The sequence below is a fragment of the Caloenas nicobarica genome, chromosome 2 (genome assembly GCF_036013445.1).
Source record: "Caloenas nicobarica isolate bCalNic1 chromosome 2, bCalNic1.hap1, whole genome shotgun sequence".
NCBI lineage: Eukaryota > Metazoa > Chordata > Aves > Columbiformes > Columbidae > Caloenas > Caloenas nicobarica.
Window position 1 is genome coordinate 153,515,924 of NC_088246.1, and position 25,432 is coordinate 153,541,355.

General features: G+C 39.5%; 2 protein-coding genes across 2 annotated transcripts in view; one reads left to right on the forward strand and one right to left on the reverse strand.

Moving 5' to 3' along the window:
* Positions 1-4,589, reverse strand: part of WASHC5 (WASH complex subunit 5) — a 28,358-nt gene extending 23,769 nt beyond the window's left edge. Inside the window, exons 1-3 of the mRNA XM_065627516.1 lie at positions 4,399-4,589; positions 3,153-3,453; positions 746-891 (exon numbers count right to left, since the gene is read on the reverse strand). Of these exons, the coding sequence (XP_065483588.1) occupies positions 746-891; positions 3,153-3,338 (332 nt within the window). The 5' untranslated portion in view covers positions 3,339-3,453; positions 4,399-4,589. The remainder of the gene's footprint in view (positions 1-745; positions 892-3,152; positions 3,454-4,398) is intronic.
* Positions 4,548-25,432, forward strand: part of NSMCE2 (NSE2 (MMS21) homolog, SMC5-SMC6 complex SUMO ligase) — a 131,839-nt gene continuing 110,954 nt past the window's right edge. Inside the window, 4 exon segments of the mRNA XM_065627518.1 lie at positions 4,548-4,625; positions 4,628-4,715; positions 6,048-6,106; positions 8,054-8,201. Coding sequence (XP_065483590.1) covers positions 4,548-4,625; positions 4,628-4,715; positions 6,048-6,106; positions 8,054-8,201 — 373 coding nt within the window.

A 25,432-nucleotide genomic window follows, 5' to 3' on the forward strand; every position in this document is an offset into this window, starting at 1 on the left:
CTTAGTAAAACTGTCATATTTTCACATTACCTCAAAAATGTATCCTGGAAATACCATAAAGCTATCTCAATTGCAGTTTGGAAGGCAGAGCCAGAAATAAGAGTATGTTAATCTTGATTAAGAGAAGATTTCTTCCTATTAAAGGATTTTCCAGTAACCTTACTTTTTAATAAGTAATGTTAAACACTTAATATTTTAATGAATCTCTTCATTTAAGATCAGTAACAAAACCAATCCTTACACTTAAGATTCTCTGGACATTTTTTTGTTGAGTATTTCATGAACCTTTCATATTGTTTTTTTACAGGTGAGAGTAGCAAACTGGAGAATATAGCAACTTTGCTGAAAAATTAAGTTCAGGAAAATAATGCCAATGAAAGTTAAAGAAAAAAAGCTGCCTGATATTCTGTTTTGCAAGACAACAAAAAACTTAAGTTTAATAATATGGAATCTCCTTTTATTAAAAAAAAAAATCTTCAAGACAATCTCCAAGATAAAGAAAAAACAGCTCTAGCTTACAATTGAGGAAATGGGATAAAGAGCTTAAATGTTTTCAAGTCATATATTAAGGCAGTAAGCAACAGTAGGAGTAAAAGCCTGTGTTCACTCCAGCCATGCAGGTTTCCAGGTGCACAAGAACATGCTTCAGTAGCGAGCACATTGGATCTCGAAGGGAAAACTTCTCATTGCTAAGACTATACAGTAATCTAGTCTTTAAGAAAACCCACATGTATTTAAGACATACCTGTTTAAATCTACAATGTATTTATGTACACTCTGAAAAGCTAGATAAAATCTTGTCAAAATTTCAATGTTGTTTTCACGAAATTCTTCATCTAAATCCAGTAATTCAGGTTTGGCTTCCAGTTTGCCCTCACATGTCTCAGGCCCCTAAGAAAAGAAATTCATCTTTAGAGACAGTATTTGACTTCTCTTCAGTGAGACACAGAAGACGTACAACCACCACTGTGTGCACAGCACCAGAATTAACATTTCTTACTAGAACAAGCTACTTTATGATTGAACGCTGATTCCATAAACATGAGTTTTACACTTTGTTACGATCTACAATAATTTTATATATGATTTGTCCGAGGTAACCAATGGAAACAGTTAATGCTTTGGGTAAAGCCCCAATGCATCTGATGCACTGTGTGCTTTTCATAGTGCTAATGATCTCCCTGCTGGAATTTTTTCCTTTACACATTTGATCTCATTGATTTCTCAGACAGAAATCATAACACTCAGGCCTCTCAAAGCTTCGTATCTTCTCATACATTTAAACTGCTTGAAAGTATTAGAGGTGTATTAGACCTGGGTTTTTTAGTGTGTTTTTTTTTTAACAGACTCTGAAACTAGCTCAGCACTACTTCCCCAAATTATGCAGAAACTATGTCACTAACAACTGTAGGGGAAAAAGGGTTGGGACGAAGAGCCTGGCTTCCTTAAAGCAATGGTACAAGCTTTTCTAACCATTTATTGCTGTTAAAATTTCTTATAACCACCATCTGGTCTTACCATCACCAGGTAAATGAAAATAATGTTTAATTGAAAATATTATTAGAATTTAATTGAAAATACTGTTCATGTCATTCCACAGACGACTTACAACACCATGAGATCATGGTTTAAAAGGACTTAGTCAACACCAACTCCATAAAAATAGCTTAAAATAGAGTTAAAGTAAAACATCAAGCTTAATATCCAGCTGACAATTTCTGTGTGGTTTAAAAAATGCTCTTTTGTTTCTCTTTTTTGTGCAAAATACCTACATAAAACAGAGGATAAAAGCAGGCCCTGCACTGCCTATGAAGTTCAAGTAAACAGCCTGAATTTTCAAAATCTCAAATATCTTCTCATTATGTAATTCTATGAAGCATGAATACAGGAACGGCACATTTGTGGTGAAAATATCTGTACATTCACTAACATTGCTTTGTAAGTATGTCCTTCATGGATTTTGGGGTGATTAGTCTGAAAAGCAGCAGCACTGTTGTGCTTCCTTAGCATTCAAAAATCTTACAGCTTCAAGGACACTTGTGTTTCTCACCAATTATAACTACCTGCTTTTAAATTTTCAAGCCATTTGTGTAAAAAAATACTTTTAAACAAGCACTTAGATCTAAAGGCATCTGGGAAATTCTTTGTGTTCAGGATTTTCAGTGTCTAAGGTTCACAGTTAGTGCTTGAAATTTACAACTCTTACTAAAACAAACAAACAAATCCCCCTGTTGCTTTACTATTAGCACTTCTTGCATCATACAATCCAGATAAAGTCAGATTAGACACTCTATATAGCTCTTTCTTAATCATGTTGGGGAATGTCAGAGGAAAAGAGGTACTTCGAGAAGCTGAATTTCGTAAGGGAAGTAAGGGCTTTTCATGGACACTGCTCTCTGATTTATTTATTTGTTCAGCACATGTGACAAGTCCAGTGAATGAACAATCACGGTACTGTCAAACAGGAAAGCGCAAAGTAGATTTCATGGCTGCAAAGAATAAGCTACAGATAACCAAAGGAAGATGGGCGTACTACTCCAGAGGAAAGCAATCAACTGCACAGGCTCAGAACTTGCTGGTGAAAGTATAACTTAAATTTTCTGCAGAAAATAATAATAATAATAATTAAAAACCAAAACAAAACAGAAAACAACAAACAAACAGAATCCAATACTCAAGTCTTATATGATCAATATCCATCAAAGTCCGCAGGCCAAATGACTCATCAAACATTTAGAAATGCGCAGCTGGGACTGCTCTTGTATGGATACACTTAAAACTACCTCCTTCTTCATGCCCTAATATTCTCAGTGCACATACCGGTTATACTTATATCCTGCCAAGGGGCCTAAGCACAGAACCCTTCCTAGACCGTTTCTGCCCACTAAAATGTGTAAGATGAGGCTGAATATAATCAGATATATATAAAATACAAGATAGCCCAGAAGTGGACCATTAGCATGCAAGCATATCCCAATTTCTACCTCAATTTGGTAAATTTTTGGTAAAAACTAAGTAGGAAGTCATGATAGTCAACTCTGAAGAATGCTACGAATAAACACAATAGTCAGGAAAGGCTGTTTCATAACCTGAAGCACCCTCATGCAGGACAGCAATGCTTTTAGGAGAAGTTTAACAACAAAAGGACTTACCTTAAAATAACTGAAATCAAATATGATATCCCCATACTTCTGTTGATCAGCCTTGTCCTTTAGCCTGAATACACCAGGAATAAATTCAGAAAGTCTTAGAAGTTCTGCAATGATGGCATTTCCACAGGAGACAATCCGAAGAATTGCCTGACCGCAGAGATTGTTTTCAGCTAGAAAATCAACCATTGTGGAGCTGGACGTGGCAGCACGGCACAAGTCTTGCACTCAGATTCTGATCGTTAGTCTTTAGGTTATTCGAAGAAGAAAGTCTGATGAGAAAACTAGCTGCTCCATCAATAACCTGAAAAACAAAACCACGCACCTTCAGAGTGGCTCATATTCATATTTGTGATAGTTTAATCTTTGTGGATTTTTAAGCGTACTCTCAAATATTTCAGTTTTTGCAGTCTAAATTATCTGCAGCTTTGTAAAATGAAAAAATGCATGGAATTCATCATCAGCACATACAGTGTTTGACTCAGTCACCTCTGTGACCTGGCAAAGGAAGCACAACTTTTTATACAAAATAAGTTGAAGACAACCATTGAAGAATGAAACTATCTCAAATACTGAAGCAATTGAGACTTTGCAAAGAAAAGAATGCAGGAAAGCAAAAACATTTTAAAAGATGTGTTAATAATAGTCATTTAAAAAATACAACCAAATTGTCTGCAACAGGCTTTAGTAACAAGGAGAACTTTTATAGCAAATGGAAACAATCCAGTTTAGTTCCTTTATTTATCGCTGAAGGGCTGGCTTCTGTGCTGTGCTTGCATTTCCTGGTCAATTTTATTTATTTTAACATGTTTCTTGCAAGATACAGCGCGCAGCACCGCTAAAATTAAGCTTTTACATTTAGAAACATTTATATAGGAAGTTATGAGCTGGCTTTCCTTGTCACCAACAACTTTCTGAGAAGAACTGCAGACGACGGCGCCTCTCCCGCCCCAGAACCAGGAGCAGGAGGCCGGCCTTCCCGTCAGCGCGGCGCAGGGCGCTCCCGCCGCTGCGGAGCCTCCTCCGCAGGGCCCCGAGCAGCCGGACCGGGCTTCCAAACCGGCCCCCGCGGGTCGCGGCGGCGGCGCCGCCTCCCTCCCTCCCTCCCTCACGGTTTGAACCGGCCTCGCGGCAACCGCCGCGGCGCGAGACCAACCGCCACCCGCCTCGGAGCGGCGCCGGCTGCACCCCCCGCTCCCGCCGCCTCCCCTCACACAGCGGCCTCCCCGCCGGTGCCAGCCCCGCTCACCCTTCCCCGCGGCCGGTGCGGGGAGTGGCGGCAGCGAGGAGGGTGCTCCGCTCCGCTCCGCCAGCTGCGGCGGCAGGTGAGGCGCGGGCAGCGGGTGAAGGAAGGAAGCGGCGGCCCCTCCGAGCGGCGCGGCCGAGCCCTCCCATCACATGACGGCGCCGTCATGTGGAGAGGCGCCGGCTGATGAGGCGGTTCCGCTGCCCGCCCGGACCGCCTCTCCCGGGCCCTGCGCGCCCGCCGGCTCCTGTCGCCCAGAGCGTCGCTGCGGGGGCCACCCCTGGAGCAGGAGCCCCTCAGGCCTCGGCAGCCGGGACCAGGTGAGCGGCGGCCGCTGGCGGGGTTGCTGCCCTCGCTGCCCCTTCCTCTGTGGCGGGGTGAGGGCAGCGCTGTCCCGGCCGAGGGAGCGGGGAGGGGGTGCGGGGCCCGCGCCCTCCGTGCGTGGGTGACAAGGAGCTTCCTGCTCGAAAGGCTGAGGGAGCTGGGTCTCTTTAGCGTGGAGGAGACTGAGGGGTGACATCATTCATGTTTATAAATATGTAAGGAATGAGTGTCAGGAGGATGGAGCCAGGCTCTTCTCAGTGACAACCAACGATAAGACAAGGGGCAATGGGTACAAACTGGAACACAGGAGGTTCCACTTAAATATGACAAGAAACTTCTTCTCAGTGAGGGTGACAGACACTGGAACAGGCTGCCCAGGGAGGTTGTGGAGTCTCTTTCTCTGGAGACATTCAAACCTGGCTGGACACCTTCCTATGTAACCTCATCTGGGTGTTCCTGCTCTGGCAGGGGGATTGGACTGGATGATCTTTTGAGGTCCCTTCCGATCCCTGACATTCTGTGATTCTGTGTGCTCGGTGGGCTCTGCCCCCGGGCCTCGTGGCAGGGGAGTAACGTCTCCCTGATGGTCACCAAGTGAATTCAGGAGGTAAACACTAATCCTGGGAGTCAGTAAGCACTTGTCACCTATAGATTTTGTGTTACAGAAGTACCTTTTCTTTAATCTCTGCTTTATCATGTGGGATATTAAAGCATAGAGAAATTCGATCGTTTGCTCAAATCTTTAAAATAAGTGGCAGAATAGAAGCTGTAATTTGAGTTTGCTGCTTGGTAATCCTGTCGGGACCATTTGATCACTTACTGTTGGAAGAAAAAAAAACCTGCTTCGGTAGTCTCACTTGGTCTCCTTTTCAACTATGGTTTTGCTGGTTCTGTTTTCCAGAAGTGAGGGGGCTGGAGGGCCGAACTTGCAAATTTTAGGTGCTTCATTGATGCGCCCATTTATGACCTTCCTAGCCAGAAAAAGTGCTTTAAAAACACTGCTGTGAAACCAGTTCCAGTGGGGAATGTGGCTTTTCCTCTGAAGGCAGAATGGACAGCTGCAAGCTGAAGATTTCACTTCGAAAATTCAAGAGTGATCATAAACAGTTTCTAAGAAAAATAATCTTTTATTTAAAAAAATATGGAAAATTTGTCCAAGAGTACTGAAGTTACTTTCCAAAAGACTATTTGAGATGAAACTACCAATACAATGGTATGATACAATATTGTAAACAATAATTTCTGTTCCTGTGTGGTTTGCTCAGTGCTTCCACAAATGTCAAGAGAATGAAGAAGCCTTTTTAACTTTTCACTGTTGTTTTTTACAGATTTCTGCCTTTCACAGTGCGTATCTGTGATATTTCCAAAAGAACAGCAGGCTTTCTCAGTGAGTGAGATTTACCAAGTTCAAGAAGGGCATTAGGTTCTCACTGTTAACTTTGATACACTAAATGGGCCTAGAAAGATAAAGCTGCTAACGTGATTTTATGTGACTATTTAGTAGCATATATTTGGATCACAGAGGTTCTACACAGTCTTGCTAAGATGGCAAACAGGTGTTTTTAAGAAAGGAAAGTTAAATAATGTAACAGCTGAAAGCATTGATTATTAAATCTTTAAAAGCGTAATTTTCCTTTACTTTCAAGAAGTTCTGTAAGGAACCTTTTCCTTGTCTTCTGTTAGTTTGACAGACTCTAAAGATCTTTAAAGACATCTATCACTGTTTTTTGGTGGGGAGAGCATGAGCTGACATAAAGAGCTGTTGTTAAAGGCTGCTGCCTCCTCTGTGGCAGGATGCACCTTTAGAAGGGGATAGAGAGGAAAGCAATATATGTAATTCCGAAGTTCAAGTTGTGATGAACTTGAGCCATCACTGTTGTTAAAATGCTGTTGGAAGACCATGATGTAAAAACAGCGTAATAAATGGTAGTCTTGAGTGGCCAAGCACATTTTTAAATAGAAAAAAAAAAAGATAACCAAGGAAAGAGAAAAAAAGCATGACAGCAGATATTCATTTCTCATAGTTAGCATGATATTCACGAGGAGTGTGGCAATGTTGTTCAGGTTAGGGTGAGTGCGTGATGTAGTTCTGGTATCTCAGGGAAAGTAGTAGAGGGAGATACAGCCTTAGGTATGCAAAGTTTGGGCAAAGCTCTGTCCTTTCTATTTAGATATTTTGTAGATTTCTGTTGGATTATAGCCTGACAAAGGCTATTGTTGATACAACTCATATCCTTGTTATTTTGTGTACGATTCAGGTAAAACTTATGATATACCTCAATTTGGGTTGTGGATTCTGTTCTCTCCCTCCCCCAATATGGTCTCAGTGTAGTCCTTGAACATATCAGTTCTTTACACGGACTAACGCAGTATTTCTGTCTATCCAAGACTTTTGTTTTTGTGAACAACTGTGTATCTAAAGCTGAGCAGAATTTTTCTTATCTCCTGCAACTTAGAATATAAAGCTGCCCACCAGGTTCATCTTTATTGTAATAGCTGCATGTTGTCTGAGCAAGTTATGGCAAAGCATGAAGAAGGAAAAGCAGAAGTTGGAATTTTTGAGAAGAAGCCACCTGATGTGGTCAGTGTGGATAGGCACAGCGTAAGCTAACCCACTTAAGGAGAAGCAGTTAATCCCTGCAAGCCTGTAGCTTGTGGGTTTGTATTGGAAAGGAAGACAGCGGTAAAGAAGATAAATATGATTCCTGTGCAACACTATTCTGTGCTGATGGAATGTTGGTACTAAAAGTTTGTAGTATCTTTGGGAGAAGCAGGCAGCATTTTTAAGGTGGGCTTTTATTTAAAAATGGTGCTAGATATTTTACTGTTAAGTACATTCTTAGAAGACTGGCTCTTTGTTAGATTATTTTTTCCAAGGGCCAACTGTTGAAACAGTCTTGTAGTTGGTGAGGCTGAACTGGATGTGAGAAATCATATTTCTTTCTAGCCTAGTTGGTAATATGCCTAGAAAACACAGACAAGTTTTTGGGCATGCGGGCTGCTTTGGATCTGAAATAGAGGAGCAGTTTTCAAGTGAACATAATCATTAAGTTTGGACCTCATTGTGCTTTAGCAATAGGAATGAGCAGACAAAAACTGCAAGTTGCTTTTTGCGGTGTAGTTTTTCTTAATATTGACTAGGAGGTGAATTGAAAACCTCTGGTCAATTGCAGTTCCACTGAAATTACTGACATCTTGGGAGCTAAGATTTCATCCCCGCTCTGATGTTTCACCAGTTGACACTGCTTTATGGTTAGCCAGCTGTACTTCTGTTTTCTCTCCCAAATTCTTTGAGTGTAAACTGCATTCAAAATGTTGTGTCTGTTATTTCTAGAGTAACAATTTCAAGATGCCAGGCGGTGCAAGAATCTCATTCAACTGCGTGGATTCTGCTCTTTCGTCTCTGAAAAACTGCCAGTCTTACATAAATACTGGAATGGATATTGCTACTCATGTTGCCCTTGACCTTGTGGAAAGTTTCAGTAAGTATATTCTCTCTTGTATCATGTCCTGGCCTACATATTTTGACTTAGTTACTGTCAATCTCTGTCTTCATTATAGAATCTGTAGCTCTTCTGGCTAGACCAGGGTGTTTTCATTCCGATCACTTCATTGTCTTAAATGATAAATTCAGTGAAAATGTAAATACCAGCCAAACATTGCCCCAGCTTTTGTAATACCCAAGACTAATTGCATTCCAGTGGTTGTTACCGTACAGCTTTGTAAAAACTTTAACGTTGCTGAACAAGATGAAGGTCTCTTAAGTGGGTGAATAAAATGACTTTTCATTCTAATACTGCTTCTTTGTGTGTGTTTTATTTTTTTAGGGCAAAATATGTTAAAATAATGCTGATGATTTTGAGTACAAAGCTTGAGACACCTGTTAGGGGATGCAATGTTTTTAAATGCTGTCTCTCTCCTGAAAATCAGGCCCTTTTAGGGTGCTTCAATTTGGTAATTTGCAAAGTGGCGTACCTTAAATCTGTAATAATTTATATCAGTGTCATTATTGCTATTTCACAATAACAGGTGCACTGCAAAACTACTTTTCAAGGACCAACATCAGGCATCCCATTTCTCTGTCTTCTTTGATCTGTGATAATGTTTTCACTAGGCAAAAATAAAAACTTTAAAGTTACAAAACCCTAATAGTTTTAATTATGAGTGGAGAATGAGAATCCTCTGAAACAAACATTGAATACTTTTCTGTTTGTCTAGTGTGATAGTTCTCTCTACTTTGGCGTTTTTATCCATACTGCTGTCAGAGACAATTGACATGCCATTTCTAGCAGACTAGAGGAAACGGAAAGCTTGTCTGAACAGTCAGCTGGGGATTCCCTTTGAGGTAAAACTGGTATAACCAGTTCTGATTCCTCTCTGCTTTCATAGTCACCATCTCTCCTGCTTTGCCATAAGCAATACATGGAAATACACTGAATGTACTGAATTCTTTCAGTCCCAAGACTGCAGGATGGTCCACAGAAATTAGTTATTTGTGCAAAAGTTAACAGCTTTGATTAATTTCAGCTTTCAGTGGAAGCTCCTGTTACATTCCCATTTGGAGGGGTGAAAGGCAATTTAAGCTCCACTGTGCAGGTCTGCAGCTGGAAGTCTGTGCATTATACTCCCAGGAAGTGTCGTTGTCTTCCTCACTTACCTGCTTCTGACACATTAATCATTAATTACAACTTTGAAATTATTTTGTCTGTTTCATTCAGTAACCAAAGGGACTATATTTAGCATTCTGTCCTGAGAGGAGGAGATTACTCTTGATGAAATACCTATGGTCATTGTTACAGTTATGTCATGTGAATGGAAAACAGCTCCTAGACCAATACGCACATTTTATTTTAGCAGGAGCAAGTTCCCTGTAGAATCCTAGTTACAGAATTATCAAGCATGACCTTTTCAGATAGTCCATCCTATTGCTCTACAGAAAAGGTATTCCAGACTTGTATTTGTAGTTCCTACCTCTTTGGCCTGGTGTCATAGTGTTAGCTTTTTCCTTACAATAGTTGTCTTCTTCACTCCTACACTTTTCCTTGCAGATATATGTACATGTGTACATGGAACAAATGAACGAAGCTCCTCACTTTTATAAGGTGTGGTTTTCACTCGCCCGACTATTCCCCTTGGACTTCAAGTCCTTATGTTCCGTATACAATGCCATTAGGAAAAGCACAGGGTTTCTGTGGCATGACATACTTTTGGTAAACAAATGCTTTTGGTGTTTTAGAATTAGCATCATCTGCTCTGTCATGCTTGACTGTTCAGCTCTTACCTCCAACTCATATGTGGTGATTTCTATTTCTAGAATTGTTAATCATCTATCCTACTTTGCCTTCAGGTTCAAAGGCAAAATATTAATTTAATTTTGAGCCAGCCTTAGATAATATGCTTCTACATTCTTGTTCCTGTCCCATTTGATATTTATTTTAATTTCCTTGGCAAAATCTGTATTTGTCCAGCTTCTGACAGGTTTAATTGCCAGGCTTTGTAGTAGCAAAGAATTCTATTGTGACTGTTATTTTGTTTTACAAGCACTATTTCTGTTAAGGTATTTTGTTGCTTTTGACTTCTGTATTGGACAACTCTGTTTTTTGGGAATAGTACCAACATTTTCATAGCAACTACATGAGAGAAGTTACATTTACATCTGAAAATAAATAACTGAAAAGACAGGCAAAGTTACAATCACAGAATCAAAGAATGGTTTGGTTTGGAAGGGAACTTAAAGATCGTCTAGTTCCAACCCCCTGCCACGGGCAGGGACACCTTCAACGAGACCAGGTTGCTCAAAGCCCCGTCCAGCCTGGCCTTGAACACTCCCAGGGATGGGGCATCCACAGCTTCTCTGGGCAGCCTGTTCCAGTGTCTCACCACCCTCATGGTGAAAAACCTTCCCTTATATCTAATATAAATCTACCCTCCTTCAGTTTAAAGCCATTACCCCTTGTCCTATCACTACATGCTCTTGTAAAAAGTCCCTCTACAGCTTTCTTACAGGTCCCCTTTATGCACTGAAAGGCTGCAATAAGGTCTCCCCGGAGCCTTCTCTCCTCCGGGCTGAACAACCCCAACTCTCTTAGCCTGTCCTCACAGCAGAGCTGTTCCAGCCCTCTGATCATTTGGTGGCCTCCTCTGGACCCTTTCCAACAGGTCCATGTCCTTCTTACATTGTTGGCCCCAGAGCGGAACGCAGTGCAGTAAGCGATGTTGGTTTCTTATCTTAATTGCTATTCTCTACAATCCCAATCTTGAAAACTTTTACTAGTAAACATATTTATTAAATAGTACACAGTGGTGTTTGCTGGACTGGCTACTGTTTAATGCAGTACCATGGAGGGACTTCCCATAAACGTACCTGATGCTAAGTTAGATCAAAAGATCTAACTGAATCACTTTTCCCTACTTACTGAGGTATAGTAGTGGGTTTGATCTGGTGCTGTATTTGAGATGCTTTCTAGGAAGCGGACATCATAGGGGTTTTTGTTTGTTTGTTTGTTTTCATTTTGTGTTTTTTTAACAATTAAACAGTGATTTGTGAAAGAACCAATGTGTGATCTTCCTAACTTCAGACTTCTAGTAAAGCAGAGAAATAGAAATCAACAAATATTTCTTTGACATTTTTAATGGGATTTTATGGTATCCCAATTTTGTGGGTGTTTCCCTGTTCAGTAAAAATCACTTCCTCCATATTAGCACCGTAGGGCTAGAAAAGGCTCTTTGATTTCTGACTTGTTTAGCGGAGAATGATAAGAAGAACACTTCTAAAGGATGTCAAAAGAAAAAGAGTTTGGTGTTTCAGCACTTCTAAATGCATTTATGTTATGAAGCCGCCACGATTGTTCGGGTGGAATGAAAATCAAAGCTCACTAGGGGGCAGAAGAAGATAGGAAGTGAGCAGTACTTGCTTCCATTTAAGTTGCAAATAGCCCTGAAAAGAAACTGGCCTCTTTACCAGTCTGTTGCTCTGGCCATGATCCCTGAGTAGCCTAAAGTCCTCTCCAGTTAAACCATCCAGAGAACAAAGAACTCTTGCACTGGTTATGTGGAAGCTATAAAATCCTCTCAGAATGATGTTGAATTTGAGCTTCGTAAACAGTTGGTGGTAGTCTTACATGGAATAAAGAGGGAATGAAACTGCTTGTTTCGTTATGAAACCAGAGGGATGCTGATAGGAAGAGGTGCCAGACTTGAGGGCAGGAATTGACTCAGGATATTCCATGATTTTTAATAACCTTGTAACCTATGGTAACCTTTTTTCAGGCATCTCAGAGGCTTGGCAAACACAGGCTAAGCCTCTCAGCTCTCTGGGAGGTAAAGAATGGTTATAGGGATTACTTGCTTTACCACCACTGAAATGAAACTCTTCTGGGTGAATAATGGTTGCCATATAGAAACATTGTAACTGTATCATAATCCAAAAGAGAAAGAAAAATTCCTCTGACTGGAACAACTGAGAAAACCTTATTAGAGAAGAAAGATAGAGGTTTTTGAGTTGGACATCAGGGACATCCAATTAAATTGCTTACTCATGAACAAATATCACAATAAATCTTTCATACCTTTATTATGACATAATATTTGAAAGTTTCAGAACTAAATCAAACACCGGGTTTTCGTTTCAACAGTAATTTCATATGGAGAAAGTCTCCTGTTGAATTGAGACTGTCCTTTCTCTCTGTACCATAATTCCTTTTAGGAAGCTGCCATCTACCTACTGATTCACTTCAGTCCTGTTTAAATGGGATGTATCTGTCGCTGGGTACAGGTGGCATGGCTGCAAACCAGTGCACATACTGATACTGCCATTGATTACTGTGCTTACTGTTCATTCCTGTGCTGCTCTAGTTAAATTTCAGAGTCTTATGTACATCTGTTCATTATATTCTTAAAAACGAATACTTTTGCGCTTCATAGTTAACTTACACAAGGCCATTACTTTCTGGCAATAACTACAGAGCTTTTTAGTTTAGATACAGTTCTCAGGTTTGGCGTTCTTTGCTTTTTTTTTTTTTTTTTTTCCCCTCCTATGCATTAATTGAGCTCAGAACTTCCCATTAACTTGGCATTTTCCCCTCCAGTTTTTGACATTCTGTTCTGGAAAGATAAAGTAATCTCGCTGGACAGAACTCTTTCCAGGAGTTTAAACAATTGTTAGAAAAATTGATGGGGGAAGATGGGTTCAATTAAATGATTAAATAGTGTAGCTCTGCAATAAATAGTGGTCAGAGAAGTCTAGAAAAGTGAGGGAATTAGTTTCACGGATATAAATTGCAATTCAGATGACTTTGAAGATCTAAAGATTCAGAGCCTCTCATCACATGGTCCCACATTTCGAAATGTAGGACAGACTATACCAATTAATCTAATTCTCCATGACCTTGAATGAGTTCGTTTTACTACTTTCTGCAAAATAATAATACTAATGAAAACAATGCTTTTCCATTTCATATGAATAATGGAAAGATTTAATACCCAATATTTCTCGACAGATTCACATTCATCTCTACTTATGCCTGCACTTCTCTTGACATCTGTTTGCAGTCCACAATAGTAAATTTAAAATTATTCCTGTTCATTTAAGCTTTATTTAATGCTGTAAGATGTTTTGGGAATCCTAGTGAGAGATAAAATGGAAGTATGGATTTTTTTACTATGGAATTGTAAATAATAATAAACCTCACATGAAGAAGCCAAAAGGAAAATATTTCACAGTAGAATTAAAACAGTCTGAAATGTCTGTGAGGCCTCTAATGACATAAACACTCAATCTGTTCCCAGCTTTGTACTACCTCCATTTCTTTTCTGCCTTCTAGCGTCTTGTTCACTGCTGCTGCGCTCTGGAGATAAATCTTAAGTCAGCTCTAACCACAGTGATTCTTAGTGATTCCTCTAATGAACCCACCATTCACAGTGTGCCATAGGGATGAGACATTTAGACTACTGTCAGGTTCCTTTCCAAAACTGCACTTATCCAAGTCTTAATTTCATCAGTGATTCTATTGTTTAGTCTACTAGTACATTTAAGTCCATTTTGCTCTAGTCCTATATGTATATATTAAAATAAATTGCTAGTGTCAAATATTCACGTCCGGCATTGCTCATTTCTGAACATGCATGATCTCTAGCAAAATAAGGCAATAGTGCTGTTCAGAGTTTCTGTTAACTGCTGTTCATTTAGGTGAAGGATAATTTTAAAGAATAATTTAAATGAATGATGTTAATGCATCCTGATCCTGAAAACCTTTTATTTTTTAAATAACTGTTGATGTCCATGAAGTTACATTGTCAATTAAGACCTCCCTGTCCATTGAGAATCTGCAGATTTTTAGGACTGAGCATCTTCATACTGTTGTGCTGTGGGCATATGTTGGCAAAAAGAAAAAAATTTAAAAGATCCTGTAAGAGATTAAGGATCTGTATCTAGAGGTGAGAGGTGAGAACTAGTTTCTCCAAACTGAATGTCAAAGGGAAACAGCCAATTTAAAAGCTCATTTTATTTAATGAGTTAAAAAGAAAGATAAGGTTTATGTCCTTCTCAGTCTTTCTGCTGATTATCTTTAGATACTGACATTGTCTAAACGTCATACTTTTGTCTTCTTTCAAAAATACCATTGTAGTATAGAAACATTTTAAAATGTTGCTATATATATATATAATGTAAGCAGAAAAACAGGCTGTACACAGTTTGTTTCAGTATGTCTTCCCCATGCTCAAAATACTCTTGGATGTTCTGTGGTCCAGCTTGGAACAATACTGAAGGAAAGGACACACTGAAATTCTTGAGCGGTCCACCAACATTCAGAGTGGTCTGTAGATTTTAAAGCTTAAGCACATGCTTATATCTTTTGCTGGACTGGAGTCCTAATAGATGCCTGAATTTGAAGGTGACACTGTTTGAAATCAGTTATAATGCAAGTAACTTCATCTAAGTTCTACTATAATTTGCATCTTCCTAAATTTATCCTCAGTCTGTTGTTTGAGCTGTGTGATTTAGTGTGATTGAAAGAATAATTCACTAAGTCAGTACTTGTTTGGCAATGTCTCTCAATTGTAATACTCGTAGTATTGAACTGTAAACCATGTATTGACACCTCTGCACACTGAGACACAGCTGTTTGCACTGCTAATTGATCTCCTGTTAGTTGCTGAACTGTCTTTACTTAAACTACTTAAAGTAGTTCTGTAGAGTTAGAAAGCATTGCTTTCACATCCATGTGAAATGCTTCAAGGAAAAGTCTTATTCTCTGATTTTGGAAGTTGTGTAACCTGCCACATATGTTGACTCATGTGCTGATAATGATGGGAGTATGCTGGTCCAATATAGGTTTGCCATATCCAAGACAAGCGTCCATTCCCAGCTCTGCTCAAAGTTATTGGATGTGAATTCTGTCACCTTGCTGAAGATGGCAGTTTTATCTGGCTCTTCATGGGAAAACAGCAGAATTTTTTCAAGAATATGAGATTGCGAAGTATGGAGACCTGTAGATATCAGAATGAAGACAACTGACTCATGGTCATCTCCCGGCTTCCAGCCCAGCAGTTTGCTCTTTTGAGTGGCCGTTGCTTTTGTCTCTGGGCTGGAGCCAAAGCTGTGTGGGACTGGGAGGAATGTCAAGTACAAATGGGAAATAAATGGAAGGGCTGGAGAGTACGCTAGCTGCAGTCAAGATGATTAAAATTTCTTAGCATAAAACTTCTGAAAAACATTTTAAAGCATTAAGAGATAGGATTTTGTCTGATGAGCTGAACAGGTTTTCTAGTAGAGAGCAAGATGCTTCCTGCAACTTTCTTCCAGCCATACTCCCGCTGTAAATTGTAGAGGCCCTGGAGTGTAAAATAGCTGCGTGGGAAACAGTTACTGCACCTGAACTCTACTCTTATTTGGGGAAAATAAAATGAATTGCTTTTCTTTTTCTTCAAAAACTTGCTCTAAAATGTCATGGTCAGCTGCTACCCATGGCTGCTTGCTATCTGTATGACATAGCAGTGATCTTCCTGTAGCAATATCACAGCCTGTGTGAGAATTCCTCCTCTCTTCCTCCACAATTAGAAGGATTTTTCTGCTCACCGGTGTGTACAGAGCAGGCCCATGGGTCTTGCAGAGTGTTAGTGGCAGGACTCTTTGGCATGTGCCCCAGGTTAAGTTAGCCCTTTACAGCTCTGGCTTTTCCTGCTTGTCTGCCCATTTCCTATTGCACAACCTGCTCTCTCTGCCAGCAGAGCTTACCTCAGCTTTGGCTGTTCCCCTTCATGTGTGCTGTGCTGTAACTCACATGTGCAACGTCCTCCCTTTTCTGACTGCTTTGTGTTCTCCAGATTGCTTGGGATCTACTTGTGTCATGATGCCTGTTAAATACTAGCCAAACAGCAGCTGGTAACGTAGGATCTTTTTTCAGTGTAGATTTAGCTCTGTGAGGTTACCCACAGCACTTGGATTTCTCTCACTGCTCTCTTAAAATGGCATTAAACAGGAATCACTCTACATATTGCTGAACCATGTTGAATAGGAAGGAGTGTATAGAATATAAGCATGGCGGTCAGCCTGGATTTATGAAATTACTGGCAGCCTTTTAATAGACAGATGGTTCATGAGTTTCTGTGGAATATCCACTATGATTACATGCAGTGGGTTTCTAAACACATTGCTGCAACCTATAACAAATAGTTGGACTGGAAGAACATAATTTCATTCATCACTGAGAGCAGGGAACCTTTCCATGGAAGTTTCTCTGTCATTGACCTAAAACTCCTACTTCAAATGGTGCAAACTCCAGTATAAGGATGGACTCGGTAGCTGTGTTTGAATATGAAATGGTTTGGTTAATTTGTTTCCTTTGCTCCTTTTTTTTTTTTCCTAGTTTATTTTTCATTGAAAATTAAAATGCAGGATTCCTGCAGTACAATAGCATGAATCTTAACATTGGTAAAGTTCTTGTATATGAAATGACTGCGATGTGATTATTTTGAGATTCAGAAATGAACTTGCTGACACCTGTGCTTCTAAAATTCTCATGCTCTGTTAGTTTCCATGGTGTTAGAGATCATTGTGCTTCATAAAAATAATTGAAACATAAGGTACTTGTCCTGAGAATAGCCTGGAGTGTACAGGCTTGAATGACATGGTGCAACCTGCTTGAGTACGAGGCAGCATGAAGGTCCGCTGACTGAGGAGATAAACAGGACTTAAACTTTGACTCACTATCCTGTTCTTGTCCAGGGAAGATAAACTGTGTCAAAATGTTTTCTTGTACATCCTACCTTCCTTCACATATGAACCATGGTTTTAGTTCACATTCCAGCTCATGCTGGCCTCATAATGGACAAAGCTTGTGGCCTGTGTTGCCTGGACCCTGCATGAGGAATCAGACGTCGTTTTTCTCTTGCAAGCATGGCCGTGTATCTGTGAAGGTGTTCTTGGGAAGCAAACAGTTATGTGCTGTGTAGGAATAGCATTAGAATTGAGCAATCCATTACTTCTTTATGGACATGAGGGAACAATTTTACTTGGATTTGAAAATCCCCAAGAGTGTGCCTCTGTCTCTCAGAATTTACTTTGTCTTTAGGTTAGAGTAAATTCCAAGTAATTGTTGCAGGATCAGGATTTTTTTTTTCTTGGTGGAGAATATAAGTGTAGAATGTCCATTCTGGAGATAAATGGCTTTTCACTGATGCTTGCTCTACAAAAATGTTTTCTAGCTATGACAGAAGGTACTGTAGAAAATGAAAAGAGACCAGTGATCCATTAAGTGCAGTAACCCTTCTGTGTTAGCCTCTACTAGATGCTTCCTGTGAAGCTGCAAGAAATCCCTCACGATATCGAGCTGTTCACAGAGGAAGCTTCTGACCCCTGGCATTTATCTGCCAGAATCTGTCAACTGCTGTGCTTTGCTGCTGGTCTGTGGTACTAACTGGTGGCATGCACAAACTCAGTGCAGGCACCAAAATTGCATCCTCGTTCTTGGGAAAGTTATTTTCCTGTTGTTTAAAGTAAACTTGTATTTTGGGGTGTGTCAGACAAAATGTTTCAGATTCTTTTTCTTAAAAATACTATTTTTTCTTTCCTTCAAATCCCATCCTTTTTGGAAAGGTGTTATTTTTTATCTTAACTTATGCTTCTCCTCTATTACATTTTGCTTCTTGAATTGTTTTATAGATATTTAACCTTTCAGCTAACAGTGAGGAAGATATGTATCTTTTCTTGGAGTGGGTAGGTAAATGGTGTCACGCTTTAAGTATTTCTTCAAGTAATTCTATTTTTTGAAACAAAAAGGACTGGTTGGGTTCTTGTGAACTGCTTTTCTGAAGACAAGAAAGTTACATTTTGTGCATTATGCTCTTCAATCAATACTAAAATTTTGAGAAGAGAGGGTTGGATTAATTTTTTTGTTCTACCTTTGTGCTTCAGTAATTACAGTGTAAAAATTACTTACAGCATTCATAGCCGGCACTGATAAGCCCATTGCTGGAATACACAGCAATTTGTTCTGAAGGCTCTTCTTCAGTGAAGCTGCCTGAAAAATGAGAATTCGTAAACGTGCCTTGTTTCAAAATCTAGAAAAAATAAACTCGTAATGAAAGATTTGTGTTCTTTTATCCTAAAACCACCCTGACCATAGTCTGTAATCTTACGAAGTGGAAGAAACAAATATGTGGGGTTGTTACTATTTCCTAGCTGGCATTTTGATTGTGGAAAGAGCACAGTGCAGCGAGGGGAAAGTAGCTATATTAAGCTGCATGCTTTTGTTCTGCTGGCTCTTTGTTGGTTTGGGTACTAAGTAAGCTGAGTGCACTCACCATTTTCATTTCTCAACTTGTGCAGTTCTCGAAGGAAAGAGAAACCCATGAGGTGGCAGCACAGGCTGTCCTGCCGCTGGAGCCCTTCCTCTGTCACCTGGTGCGCTCAGCTGTGGCGCTGCAGTAACTCACTCCTAGGATGGATTCAGAGGTGCTGGTGCCATATCACTGTACTCTTGCATTTAGTAATACTAAAATATAAATGGAGAACTAAGATTAATAGTGGAAAAAGAGAATCCATATTATCACGTCATAGACTTTTAAGGCTGTTTGGGACCAGCATGGTTTGACTACCTGCATAATACAGATCATTGCATTTCGTACAGTTATTCTTGCATGAAGCTGGTATGTTGTGGTTGAACTAGAGAGTATCATTCAGAGTGAAATCCAGTCTTGGTTTAAAACTAGCTTCTGGTATCTTTATGCATTCTCATGGAAATGTACTGGCAGTTTGAACCTGAACAGAACGTCATACTCTGGACAGTCTCTTTTTTTGGCAGAACTCTTGTGAGTGCTGATGAAAACTACATGATTTTTATTTCTCAAGTTTCGGTAGGTGGTATTCACATAGTGTCTGATTTCAAACACATACATACATATGTATGTGTGTATATTTATACTTTTTTCTTATGTATTTTTCTGTGGAAGTGGGTGATTTTCTCCCCCAAAGGTCGTTATAAGTTAGGGAGGTTTGCAGTCACCTGCTGGGTTACCTCATGTACCCATTGTCACTGTAAATTTCTCTGTGTCCTAAACCTCATAAATTCTCAGCAGTCTTCAAAATAGATCGTAAGAGAGATTTAAATGCTGTATAGACCTTTTTGCAGACCCTCTGCACACTAGTGATGTTAACCTTGAGGGAACGAGTGAGTTTACAGCTGTAAGTTACAGGCTTAAAATTACTGGGTGAGGTTCTTTGGCCTCTACTATGCATGAGATCAGAATAAATGATCCTAATGGTCTGTTCCAGCTTCAAAATACTATGAAGTACTGCAGAGGTCTTGTGTGGGCTCTTCAGCACAAAGATAAATCAACCTCTTTGAACAAAAGCCAGAGAGGAATATTTTATCTGAATAATTTACTGTATGAAAATATTCTCTGTAGTATATTAATCTGTCATTTTCTTATCATCATATTTCTGCCACAGAAATGTGGCAATAAGAAAATAGTGCTAACTCCTGTTTAAATGTAGAAGCATACAGTATATATAGAAAGTAGTGTGGGCTTTGAAGAATCCTCTCTGAAGGCTTTAATTTTTATCAATTTGAGTAGATCAGTATTTAGCTTTCAGTGATCTAATTGTGTGCCTAAATAACTAGGAAGGGAGGAGGAACCCACAAAAGTAGAAAAAAATCTGGGGTTGGCAGCATTCAGAAAGATTACGAATATAAAGCTGTTGTATTTTTTTCTTGATTCTTTCCATTAGGGAAAGATTTATCTGGGTGAAAGGTAAGCATTGTGCTGACATATTCTCAGTGTTTGGTCAAAACATGAAAGAAGCCCTTCTGTAGAGATGATCACTCTGAAACCTCTACGCTGATCCCCTACCTATAGGCACAGGACACTTATCTCTTTTTTTCTTTTTATTTTATCCTTTCTTTTCCTTTCTCTTCAAGAATTCAAGAACTTATGACTGTTGTTTTTCCTTCCTTTTTTGATACTCAGATAATGTTTTGACAGTGTATGTAGAATTAATTATGAGAGGTTTTTAATACTTTCAGATGAAGAAAAAATAAAAAAGAAAACTTAAAAATGCACTCTGACTCAAACCCAGGTTTTATGATGTGTTTCCGTTTACACCAATATGATATAGCATGCTGACACTCAAGTGAAGAATGAAGATTATAATGTGTACTGGTTAAATTCCAAGAATTTAAATGGGAATGCTTGCTTTATCAGTCAGAATCACATGTAAGACTTGTGTTTTCCTATGAAAAATTTCATCCATTGCAGGATAGACAGAGGTTAGTTGTCTGAACTGTAGATTTAGAATATTTTAATTATAATTTTCATAGATTTTTTTGCTTCCCTTCTCATTTTCTTTTCCATTTTCTCTCAAGAAGATCAAGGAACTCACAGTAGCATTATATGAAAGAAACAAAACAAGTGAGATGCTCCAAGTCTGATTTTGCTGAGGCTTTGAGGCAAAGGAACCACAGTGCTTTCCATCTGGCATTGCCCCTGTGTGGCCTTGGGCAAGGCCTTAAAGTTCACCAGGCATCAGTTTCCCTTCTATAAAAAAGAGATGTCAGGAGTGTTTTGAGAGGATATATGAACATCTGAATATCTCAGACTTCTGTGTAAATATTAAGTTCTGTTGTTGCTTATGTCTTCTACGCTTGTGGAAATTACGTTGCAAGAGTCTAGGAATAAGTCAAGTTGTCTGTAATGGCAGCAGGTGATTGGAAAGGTACGAGCCAGGTAGCCAGGAAAAATATCTGTGTAGGGGAAATAAAAGGCAGCAGAAAACAACAGCCTAGCAAAGATGTCATCTTTACCTCTTGTGAATTAACAAATAGGAAGTATCACATCTCCAAGAACCATTCTAGGTGATATGACATGGTTTGAACTACTAAAATAGACACAGGACACTAAGAAAATGATTTGCACTTAGATGAAATTTATGAGTGGATCCTTCAGCCACGTCTACAGGAGGATAGTCAGACATTTATTAGTGAGTTAATAAATAATACTACGTGAAGAGAGAAAATACTACACTGTTTCAAAAAATATGCTACTAAAACTGCTTATGGAAAGAAAATTTACCAGTGAAACCAACAGTCCAGCAAAAAGTCAGCTGAAGGGACAGATTATCCATCCCATCTCTGAATAAACAGTTCAACCTTGTATTTTCTTTCTTCATTAGCTTTGTTTCAGTTTCCAGGCACTGGATCTTATGTTTCTGTCCCATGATCAAAGAGCCAAATATGTTCAGAAATCTTCCGAATGGTAGTGGTGGATCCTGAGCAAGTCACCTTTAGGGTCTCTTGCTTAAACTTTGCAAATTGAACTGCTTTAGTCAGTCTTGATGTAAGTCACACTTTCCAGGCATTGAGTAATTTGTGTTGCTCTTTCTTTGAAATACTGAAAGAGCTTCTTGAAGGAAAATGCAGTTAGCAGGATTTAGTCTCATGCTTCTTGGTCTAGAAAGAGCCTTTGCCTGAATTATACAGTATGTGCCATATAAAGATAGAGATACATCTGCAAAATTGTCAGAAAACAATCAGCCCCTTTAAAAAAAAAAAAATCAGAACAATCCTTGTACTCCTTTTTAGACATTGACCAAGGGTCTGGCATTCATCGTGGGCATTATACCGCACAACCTTCTGTGTACGGCAAACAGCAATAGCCAGGTAACCTGCCATCACTCGCATTGCTGCCCTGGCCACCCTTTCAGGCACTGTCTGCATTAGGTTAGTTCCCGATCTGTGCGCTACATCGCAGTTACTATTAATGACTGGTGAACTTGTGGCTTTTTTTTGTTATTTGTTTCAGTTTGGGCTCTTTTGTGTGTTAATGGACCTTTATGTCAATAAAAGAAAATCAACAGCCATGAGTCTCTTAGAGCTGCTATTATATAAAAGGATGGGAGAAAGTCTGAGGTGACCCTCAAAGATTCTGATCACCAGGAAGATTATTACGTGCTAATAGAGCAAGAATCAAAAAGCAGGCTAGCACATGCTATGGGAAAAAAAAGAGCAGGAATGGGGGAACTGGTTGAGGAAGAAGAGAAGCAGAAAGGAGCAAGTGGTAAAGAGATGGGTAGTGAAGGAGGAGAGGAAAGAAATGAGAAAGCCACAGCAAAAGGATTAAGCAGGATAGTATGCTGATCGTGCTCTAGATGACAAAAGATATTCAAATGCTTTCCTAATGATGTTTCCCATGTAAGCAAGTTCTCTCACTTCCACAAAGGTGTTATCTTCTGCAAATGGGAAGAGTAGTCTGGTGTATAAATCAAAGGATGTCTGGTTCACGTGGCTGAAAATGAGAAGTGAGGTGTGGTCTTTCTGATTAGTCTCACGCTTGAGTTGTTCAGGATATATGTATGTGACCTTACTTTTTTGACATTATCAACCAATGCTAGAGTGCTCTGAAATATGCATGTGCTGTAGCATTCAGTAGAAGGTGACAATCTCAAACTGCTCCATAAATTACATATAATGAACTTTCTTATTAAAAAAGACTTAACAAAAGGAGCCAGCTGGCTTAAAGAGAAGGTGGCAGATGACAAGAACACAATTCAAAGAAGTGTTCACACATTAAGGAAGTATTTTAACAGGCTTTCCCCAGACTGTAAGTGGGAATGGAATTACACATTGCATGTAAATGTCAAGTGCCAATAATATCTTCTGAGTTAAATCAACCTTGCAAACTCTTTCCTATTTTTCTTAAGCAGATGAATAAAGTTTAACTTGTGATTTCCTTACTAATCATCTTAGTAAGCAGTGGGTGAGTAGACTTTTTACTGTATGGATACATTAATGTGACATTTTCACAAGACTTTTTTTTTTTAAGTTTATTACTTGTGGGTGTGGGTCTAATTCACAGCTGTTTTTTGAGTGAATTAGGTATGCCATCACTCATTCAAATTCTGTATTTCTTCAGTATTTTTAGATTAATCTTTTATCCATGCTTTTTTGGAGGTGTGTAATCTGTCCTGATGCCTCAAGGTAATATCAAGGTAGTCAAGACTTCTTTTCCACTGGACAAAGTTACTTTAGTGCAGACATTTGGCCCAGTCATTTTTATAGAAAACAAGATTTTAAATGGAACAAAATTCAAAAACATATTACTATAAAGGGAAGAAAATTGTCTCAACTAGCATGTTTCAGCTACAGAAATCTCCGGCATAGGCCTATGGTTCTGGATTTAATTCATTTTAATAGCACAATGTGTGATAGCTATCTGATAGTTTACCAGTCCTGTTTAAGTCCTGAACAGAGGGAGCCTTCTACTTCTTCCTATCTAGTTACAGAACATTCTTGCACTTGGTTTCAATTTATATTCTCATTTTATCAAAGGTTCCCCTTTAAAGGCGATGAGGCCCCCACAAAGCTACTTCTTTCCTACTATGGACAAAGATAACAGGGTTATCAAAAAAATATGCTGAGGGACCATCATCTGTGGTGTACTGTAAGCCATCAAACAAATCCCTGTTTCCTCTCAAAATTATAAATACTCGTGCGTACATGAGAGACCCAGGCAATACAGATTTGCATTGCTGTTTTTTTGCACAGAGATGTGCATTTTCCACATGATAACAAAGCAGCAGCTCCTCATAGTAGGAGTAATTTTTCATATGAAGTCTGTGGGAAATGGAAAGATTTAGCTCTGTCTTTTACCAGTATGCAAGCAACAGAATGAATGCCACATACCAGCGATTAATGCCAAAAAGGGGAGATCTGCCAATTCACAGAAGAGGCTTTATGCAAAGGAGGCCTGCTAGGGGCAGAATGAATTGCTGGTTTTCATTATGCTTGCAGTTTGTGTGTAGTCTTTGCCTTCTCTGTGTAAGAGGATTAGGTTGTGGGTTGGTTTTTTGTCTTGGGTTTGGGGTTTTTTTTGGTCGTATTGAGGAATTATGGGCTCTGAAAGGCTTAGCTTTAGTACCGCTGCATGGTTAGCACTTCAAATACTGTATCAATATGTGATTCGTGATGAATTGGATGTTTTGTGTGGGGAACATCACTTTTACTTGCGTGAGACATTGGTTTTCTAGACTCCTTTAGTTTAACCTTGGTTGTGTTCTGTCCATTAGCTCTCTTCAACAGAAACTCAATAATATCTAAAGCATACGGAAATATCTACCTTTTGAACAAACAATTAACTGTGGAGATGATACCCATATCTATTGCTACTAACCTTCCCATTTCTGATAATCTAACAGATCAGTTTCAGATTTAAAAACCCCAAAATTTCCAGTGTTAGCTGTATATTCTGTATCTGATGTATCTTTTGTTTATTCCTTTATGTATGTGGACCAGTGTCAGCTCTGTTGTAAGACACATCACTGCTCTGCCCACAGTGGTGTAGAACGTGGAGTTGCCTGCCAGCCAAATTTGTCTAAAAAAGTTGACTGTCAAACTGGATTGTTCTTCCACCCTGAGCTGGTTGCTGCTGCAGCCGTGGCATGGCCAGTGCCCTGGCCAGTGAGCTCAAGTCCAGCCTTGCTCTGTCTGGGGCTTCCAGCTTCTCTAGGTTCTGAAGTCAGTAGTGCCAAGGGTTGTAGAAGCAGAAATATAAAAACTTAGAATGGGAGATTGTGTGGGTTCAGAGAAAAAAAAAAAAAGAGTTATGTTTGCAAGTGTCTAATAAAAATATTTGACATTTAAAAAACAGACATATTTTGGCATTTTTCCTTCCCCGGCTGTTTCATTTTAGGTCAGTAATGTTAAAATGTCAGTGCTGGAAGTGCATTCATTTGTGTCTGCATGAAGCTGTCAGTTATGGAAGCTTAGTTTGGATTCTGTGTTCTTCTTGTGTGGGAATTAACTATGACCACTGAACTGAGCCAAAATAAGTTGGTGCTGGATTGTCTTGAAGTGAAGGATTGTCTTGGTCTTACCTTTCTGTTTGATATGTGTTCCACTGCTCTAACTTGTTCTGGAGCTCACGAACACCGCAGTCTGCTCACGGGGCTGTAGGAAGAACAGCTCTCTCCGTTTTAGTGGGACCAGTTTGCTGAGCAGTTCGCGCACAAGCCCGAGTGCCAACACCTGTAGAAGCGCGACAGGAGTCTGGAGCGTGGGACCGAGAGCGAGGATGCCTCTGGACTGCAACTGCACTCTGGGTCGCTTTTCCTGCATCATGTCCCTATTTTCTGGCCAGGCCATTGAGGATGCACCATGTGACTCTGATTTCTTGTGGTGCCACAAGCAGCATGTCTAGTCTCTGTAATTAGATTTTGAAT